The sequence below is a fragment of the Vigna radiata genome, chromosome 8, assembly GCF_000741045.1.
Source record: "Vigna radiata var. radiata cultivar VC1973A chromosome 8, Vradiata_ver6, whole genome shotgun sequence".
NCBI classification, from domain to species: Eukaryota; Viridiplantae; Streptophyta; class Magnoliopsida; order Fabales; family Fabaceae; genus Vigna; species Vigna radiata.
The window spans coordinates 35,647,548-35,656,607 of NC_028358.1; the positions used below are offsets into that span (position 1 = coordinate 35,647,548).

The window sequence follows — 9,060 nt, forward strand, 5'->3', positions numbered from 1 at the left end:
TATATATATATACACACACACACATATATATATATATACACTATATTTATTCCTTTCTCAAGTTCTATCCCCATTTTATTTTGGTTAATTTAGCGGTGGTTAAGATGTTCTTTATATCCTTACAAGTTTTTAATTCTTCCTTTTCAGCAGAATTTGCATTTAATAGAATTGAAGATGGCTAAACACACATTAGCTACGCAATTTTAAAATATTAGAGAAAATATTCGTAGAATTTATCAAATCTATTGGTAAAAAGTGTCTATAGTTTGATGTTTTGTCATCTTATGCTTAAGGGCCTAAATAAGTTGATGCATATACTATTTATGGTTAAGCTAATGGTTGTGCGATTGTTAGAGATCATAATATCATTCTAAAAGTGTTAACTTTGTGTTCATGATTTGAGGACACTAACAAGCTCTCTAGAGTGATATGTTGGTATTCAATTAAAAAACGATATCACTTTTCTATTCCAAGTTTCCAACTCTATTAGCTATATTAATTCTCACTCTAATCTTTACTACAATTAACTAATATTCATATCTCTCTTTCTCCACTTTCTTGTTAAGTAATTCCTTCAAACACAAAGCGATCATGATTAGGCCTTGCTTTTAAAGATCCAATTCTCATCATTTTCCATTCAAACAAATCGTCTATAAAACAATCTTACAATTAAAATTCTAAAAGCATGATTAACCATTACGCTTCTTGCAATTAATTATACAAGTAACGTTAGTACACAATCTTGTAAACAGTATCACAAGTTTGAAATTTTATGATAGTGCAAAGTTAATTGGCTAGTGTGAAAGTTTGATCTGATTAACAAATGGATTTCTAGAAGACACAGAACAATTAATATATGTGGGTCGTGTTAAACAATTAGATTCGATAGAATAATGGTCGAATTTAAATACTCTCAAGTGTCCCCGCAAGAACAATGATCCTAATCTATGTTGAAAAGACAAGCAAAGAAAGAACAAATTACATGTGTATCCACAAAAAAATAATGTTAAACACAAGAAATCACATACGATCCTCTTTTTCACCTTTAGTTTTTAAAAATTTGGTTTCAGTGCGCACACATGCTTAGCTGTTAAACAAAGTGTTTTAGTAGTACAAGTATATTTATATTATGTTCTTTTCTTTATTAGATGATGATCGATCCGTACCACACACGGATATAACTTACAGTATCTACACATATATACATTTTTAATGTTATTAGTATTGATTGTGTTTGATTATGCTTTTTTTTTTTTTTCTAATGGTTAAAAAGTAAATTTTAAGTGTAAATCAATTTCATAAGACTTATTTGTAAAATGAAGTTTGCATCTATTTATATATTATAGATTGGTCTTATCTCTAGTTGACACGAGACTTCTAACACATGATTTCAAACTCCAGTGATGAATGTCTCACAATGAATGATTCATCCGTGTAGTTTGAAATTTGTCTGCATATTTTAGTGACCAAATTTATGACTACGGCTTTCAATGTAATTTCTGGGGTTCTAACACTTCATCAACAATCCACGTAACATCCTTTTCAGATTAAAATACTAAAAAGTTATATATAGGAATGTGGAATAAAGAGTAAAGACCCTTGTTTTTCGATAGATAAGGAACAAATTAAAGAGCACGATATATCTCTTTATCAACAAAAGCCCATTTTTTCTAAAAAAAAAACCTTAACTTTTAGAATTTAATTTGTTAAATTTGTTAGAGGTCTCATCGATTCATAATAATAAGATTGAGCTACAATATATAAATGCAATTTAATTTATTTCTTTTGAGAATTTAAATGTTTGTCTAAATCTTAGATTAGATAAAGATAAAAAAAATTAAACATGTGAAAATTTATAAATGCATTATTTTAACATTTTAGGTTAAAGACAATGTTAATGTTATATATGAATTCGAAGTATGTTTTCTTGAGTGAATCATTTTTCAATAAACTCATAAAATCCTTTATGAATTGAATTACATTGACTTAAAATGGTATCTCTTTTAATTTTTTGACTCTCACCTTTAAAATTTAAGTTTTCATTAAACTAAAGTAACGGAATTAAAGGAAACAAAAAAATGAATTTGTTTTCTTTTTCTTTCACTAATAATATATTAAGATGAATTTCGGTAAATTTCTCAAAGAAAAAATAAATAAAATTATTAGTCAAAAATAAAACTTTTATACAAGTAATATAAGATATATAACTTCTACAAATTTTTCTTCATAAAAAATGCCTATAAACTAAAAAAAGCTTGATTCTAAAGAAACAAGTAGCAACTAATTTAGCTCAAACCTCAAGTGTGAAATTTAACATCAATATTTTCAAAATCAACTGTGTTTTTTTCTTCTCTTCCATGGAAAATTCACATGTCCAGCATCAGTTCACGAAGCACCATGGTTGGAATTTAAAAAAAAAAAAAAAAAAAAAAAAAAAACACAGCTGTCCCAAAATGACGTTGGACCCCATCATAGCCATAATATTTAATTGGCCCCAATACCCAAAAATGGTATCCAATTAAATAATATTTTAATGAAAAATGAGAATTATCTGTATTGATCCCCGAAAGAGGCAAGCAGTCCAACACCTGGGGAATGCCCATTGGGGATCTTGTACTTTTCACTTTAAAAAAACATCACTAACGTTAATATTTTATGTTTCATTCCTTAGATTATGCTTCTCAATGTCCAGATCCATCACCCTACTTAACACGTGTCACCACAACAACTAAAATATTATAATTTCTCTTTTATTTTATCTTCGCTAAGTTTGTCACCTAATAGTTTAACATAATCTTCAATTTTCTAATATACCCTTCTCTTGTATGTTATTCCATCATTGGCTGATTGCAATTTTCCAAGCTCTTTCAGCGGCTCAAGATTTTGTTGGTGAGGAAGCCGATTTTTCTTAGACACCCCAAACACTCACTAACATCAACCTGACGTAAATAATAAACCCCAAGGCTATTTTCGTCACTTACCAAGATTTTCTTATAATTGGAACTATATTTCAATTTGTATAGTGAATAATAAATATATCACACTTTGCCTTCAAATAATATAAGGAGCTAATATTTTTCATACTGCGTTTTCACCTTATAAAATGAATGTTTTTTTTTCTTTTTCTTTTTCTTTTAACTCAGATTAGGCTTGTATAAATACAATTAATTTCATTGTAACAAGTATTTATATTAATTTATTAAATATTGTCATTCTTAAAATTTCTGCTTTCTTGGACATCAAACTATTTTATAGTAAAATCACATATAATGGAGAATGTGCAATGAATTTATCTTCTCTAAGAAATCACTATAATACTCTAATTGTTTTTTTAAATTTTAAGTGCGAAATTTATCAATGTAAAAATATAAAAACGATGATTAAATTATATAAAACCACATTTCATCTAACATATAATAATAATAATAATTAGTTATATTTACTGTTAATTATTAAAGAAAAATATTTATCATTAATCCAAACACTTACTTATGTTTAAATTGTTTTCTTTTTAAGAGAGTATATTTTATCTTTAAAATTATTTCACAAGAATACTTAAACAAACTTTATCATTGATAACAACTTTATTAAACTAGAGCATGTGATTTCTTGTGAAAAAAAATGTTGTCTTTTCCCTCTAGACAGCAGAACCGTGTCTCTAACAGTGACATGGACAGGGATTACAAGAAAATAACATTGGTTGACTGACATAATGAAGTTGAGGTCCAGCTGCAGGTATAAATATGCAGCAAATATTGAACACAAATCAGTAGCACAGAATTTACAAGACAAAAACTGTCCCAAAGAGACAACAACTTTAGAAGACTTTTTGTATGTATTGGGGAGTTATGGCAGGCAACATGGGGTGGGGTGTGATAGAGGAACAAGGATGGAGGAAGGGTCCTTGGACTGCTGAAGAAGACAGATTGCTCATTCAGTATGTCAGATTGCATGGTGAAGGAAGATGGAACTCTGTTGCAAGACTTGCAGGTCCCTACTAAATTTTTCTTTTTTATTATCAGCAGCAAATGTACTTGTTAGTATTTTATCTTTACACTTATTCTCTGAACAGGACTGAAAAGAAATGGAAAGAGCTGCAGACTGAGATGGGTGAATTATCTCAGACCAGACCTAAAGAAGGGTCAGATAACACCACAGGAAGAAAGCATAATTCAGGAGCTGCATGCTAGGTGGGGAAACAGGTAATTTTTCAATTCTCAATCTTTTATTCTTGCATGTTTTCTCAGCTTGTGTATATNTTAATGATAAAGAACATTTCAGGTGGTCAACAATTGCAAGAAGCTTGCCAGGAAGAANTGACAATGAGATCAAGAACTATTGGAGGACCCATTTCAAGAAAAAGGCTAAAAGCCNTTCTGATGCTGCTGAGAAGGCTAGAATCCGTTCCTCAAGGAGGCAGCAATTTCAACAGCAACAACTGCAGTTGAAGCATCAGCAGCAGGTTCAGGTTCAGCAGCAGCTGCAGCAGCAGCAGCAATTCCAATTCAACTTGGACATAAAAGGGATCATAAACTTGCTTGAAGAAAATGATCATAGAGTCCCTTCTACATCTCAAGAGACACAAGAAATGGTTAACATGTGTCCAAACACTTCAGAGCAGCAGGGCTACTTCTACTCTATGTTCAATGTCAGTGACAATGTCTCTGCACCAGAGTCCTCAAACGAAGAAATTCTGTGGGATGGACTGTGGAACTTAGACGATGTTCTTTGCAATTTCAATGCAGCAAGTGCTACAAGCAAAGCNAGTTTACACAATTTAGTCACTCCTTTCAGTTAAAGTTTATTTATTTTTTATCTATTTAGCCTTGAAAACTGTTAGAAAGATTTGTACTACAAATATGAGTCACTGCTTGATAAGGCTCCTAAACAAGGAGCTCAGAGTTAGGATTAATTGTTTCNTGAATGTGTGCAAGTCATTGTAGTGACTAGTGAGTGATTTTCTGAAATAAAGTGTCTCAATTTTGCTCATAAAGTCTCAAATTTGTTTGCTTTTTTGCTTTTTAGTAACAACTTTTCTTGCTGTAGGAAAGTGGAAGAAATGAACTAGATTTCTCAGTTAGTTTCTCCTCTTGCAATTGTCTGAAACCATGGTGGAAGCAGAAGCTTAANAATTTAGCAGACATTACATAAAGCAATTATAGAAACTAAGTAAAACCCTTTGTGTCATTTCATTTGGATGGTAAAGCTCTGTNGATAAGCAAATTTTAAACATAGATTATGATGAGATACTTTTGGTATTATTGGTAAAACTCAACATAAAGCTTCTTCACACATCTTTTCTCACCTTATTCTTTTCGTCTATTTAACCAACACATACTACAAATTCTCTCNCTTTTTTTCATTTCTTGATGAATATATTTCTTAAACCAAGATAGAATTTGATTCTTTAATTCTCACACATCTTACGCAGTATATTTCATTTATTTAACAAATGACCTTTTTACGTGTTGATTACACCCTGAAGAAGAAGGATCTCTGGTTCTGACATTCTGCAAGTATCTCAGAATCTGGAATTACAGAGGGAGAGATATTACCAGAAACGTAAGAATTTTTTATTTTTTATTTTTTGTATTCGTACGGTTCAGCTTCATTATATTGACGTTAAAGAACTGATTATAAAAGAATCAATACTGAAATAATTAATTTATGTCCGAGAATTTATTTTAGGTGTTAATTTTTATTTACATTATTAAGCACTTTCACTTCATTCAAAAATTAATTTCTACAAAATTTATTTAGATTTCTAAACAGTAAATATTATTAAAATAAGACGTGTTTCAGATTTGGGTTTGAGGTCAACTATGTGAAAATAATGTTCTAACTCCAAAAGCCTTCGGTTAAACTAGAAGATTACGTATAAAAATGTCAAAATTAATAAAAATTCTATTATTTAAATATTATGTATGATATTAAATATAATTATTTACCTTTTATTCATATTATAGATTTAAGAATGAATTTTTTATTAGTTATAATCTAATACTATATTGTAATATGAGAAACTCAAATGAATATTAGAAAGTGAGTTTCGGTTTAACTTAATCTCACAAAACCGACTTGTAAGATGAGGTTTGCATTTCACTTAAATATTATAAATTGACCTTATCACCAGTGATGTGGGACTTCCAACACACCTCGGGTATATGTGTGATAGTAGAAATTGGATGGTCCAATTACGGTCCGACAATGGGTGGAAACAGAAATACTCAATTAGAATTTGTTAGGATAGATTCTAACAATGACTCTAATACCATATTAAAAAGTGAGTTTAAGCCTAACTCAACTCCACAAAACTGGCTTGTAAGGTGAGGTTTGCATCTCACTTATATATTATAAATTGATCTTATCTCTAGTCGATGGAAGACTTCCAACAATAAAAAAATGAATAGTTATATGATACGAACCACAATCATATTTTAAAATAAGTAAAAATAAACATTGTTCGGTAAAATAAAAAAGAAAATATACATATAAATTAGAGAATTTCAATTAGTAGTAATAATTTAGTCATTTATTTAAGGTAATTCAAACTAATTATCAGTCTAATAGCTTAATAATCTTTAAGCTTCAAATTAATTTTCAAATACTAATAATATAAGGAAAAAAAATTGATTATCTATACATGCTATTAGTACTTTTTTTTCTTCTACTTGGCGTATTTAAATGATATATACTTTTTTTAATTCTTATCACTAGAAAGACAAAAATATATGAATCTCAAAATAAATGGACTAAAGCAACCGAAATTCAACTAGATAACTTTTTTTTTTCTAACCCTTTTTGAAAGTGCGTAGCGATAATTTATAAAACAATTACTTAAAGAACTTTAAATATTTATCATAAATTTAAAAAAGAATGCAAATTATTATTCTCTACACCTGTGCCTATTAAAAACATAAGAATGGCATAATAATCTCAGTTTTTTAATCAAAGGGAGAATATTAATGCATAAGTTCCACTCACTCGAACCTAAAAATTATACCCTTGCTACTACGCTGTGAAAGTAGCTGAATGCATATAAATAATATATAAAATATCATTAATTCATATTTATTGTCAAATCTTTATAGTTATATTTAAAATTCTACTAAATAGTTAAATTAAATTTAATGTATGAGATACTTTTTTAAAAAAACACATCCAAATATTAATTATAACATTAATAGTTAGATTTTGACATATATTTTTTACTTTTTTTATTAAGAGTGAGGATCTATGTTAAAGATAAAAACAAATGGCATAGATAATATCTATTTGCAATAAAAAAATCTAATTGTTAAGTCTGTCTTATACATGTTTAAAAATTATTTACAAATATTTTAAATTTTATTGATATTTAATATCTGCAAATATTTAATATATATATATATATATATTATAATTTTTTAACATAAAATTAAAAAATTATATAAATTAAATTAAATATAAGTTAAAATTTAATTTTAGTTAAACTTAATTTAATAAAATACAAATTAGTTTTAATTAAATATAACTTAATGAAATATATATTAAATTTTAATTTTAATTAAGTGATATTCACATCTTACCTTTTATAAAAGATATTAAAATACTTAAAAATAATAATTACTTATTCATGGATTTTATATATACTAACACTGGTATTTTTGTCATCCTCGATTAGATCCTTATTATTTAATAAAAAAAAAAATATCTTCAAGAACATTTTACTTCAAACAATGTTTATAAAATATAAATTGTTGATATGAAAATTGTTTTTCTTAAACAAACACTAGAAAAAGAGGAAAAATTAATACTTAATTATTAAATATTAAACTTCATAAAATAATATTATTAGACACAATTATTCCATTCCATTAAACATATTATATACTTTTAAGTTTAGTTACTTAAGTCATATGAGTTATCTGCAATTGAATTTAAATATTTCTGGATTGTGACTGCAACGTATCAAAAATTTTTATTTAATATTATAATAGTTCTTGTTGTCGCATTAATAGAAGTACGTTAATAAGAAAGACTCCAACATGGACTATGATAAAAGAAGCATTATTGGAGACTATGACAACCAAAAAATACCAATCTATATATAAAATTAAGAACTATGGGATTTATTTTTTTAATTTTATTCTTTTATAACTTCGAAATTATTAAAGAATAATTTACATTTAAAGTAATACACTTTTTATATTATTATTTTTTATTTTTGTTTTATTTTTTTATGATTTATAATTACTTTCTCATTAATAAAAATAAATTTAGAAAAGAAATTATTTTTATTTTTTAAAATAATATTATTTTAAAAATCAACCATATAAATTATTTACACTGTCACACAAAATATTATTTCCTTAAAAAATTATTTTACTCTTTTATTCATTTAATTTGTTTTTAAACTGGTAAAAATAGTAATGTATTTTAACTATATTCTTTAATATTTAATTATTATTTTAGTTTTTAAATAGAAATGTTACTTTTTTAAATTTTATTTTTATATTAATTATAACAAAAAAATTTAGACAAAAATAATTTATATATAAAGAATTAATTATTTTTTATACTATTCTTTTAAATTTTAATTGTATCATTTTTTAAATTACTTATCATTTCATAAAATAAAATTTAGAAAAAATATTTTATTTTTATTTCTTAAAATAGTATTATTTAAAAAATAATATGCATTTATTAATAATATAAATTGTTTAGGCATAATAATTTTGTCTTGTTGAATATACAAATCCTCACATTTTGAAAATTTGCAATTTTGATTCAATCCTTAATACTCCATAGATATTATTTCTTTTTATTAATGATAATTTATTAATTTAAATATAATAAATAAATAAAGGATGCAAAGTTAATCAAGATAAAAGTAATTGGAAAAAATGGACTATAGTTATAGAAAAACTAAAATTATAATTTATTTTTAACATAATCTCATAAAGTCAAATGGACTCCACAAAACTAACAAATTATAGTTTTGTTCTTTTATCTTTGGTCCAAAGAGAATTAATATATATATATATATATATATATATATATATATATATATATATATAT

At 26.1% G+C, this 9,060-nt stretch overlaps 1 protein-coding gene across 1 annotated transcript; it reads left to right on the forward strand.

Annotated features, from left to right (window-relative positions):
* Window positions 1-3,697: 3,697 nt before the first annotated feature.
* LOC106771747 (transcription factor MYB2) lies at window positions 3,698-5,057 on the forward strand. Its single transcript, XM_014657744.2, has 3 exons — window positions 3,698-3,990; window positions 4,073-4,202; window positions 4,282-5,057. The coding sequence occupies exons 1-3, from the start codon at window positions 3,834-3,836 to the stop codon at window positions 4,796-4,798; spliced, it is 804 nt and encodes a 267-aa protein (XP_014513230.1). The 5' UTR covers window positions 3,698-3,833; the 3' UTR covers window positions 4,799-5,057.
* Window positions 5,058-9,060: the final 4,003 nt, after the last annotated feature.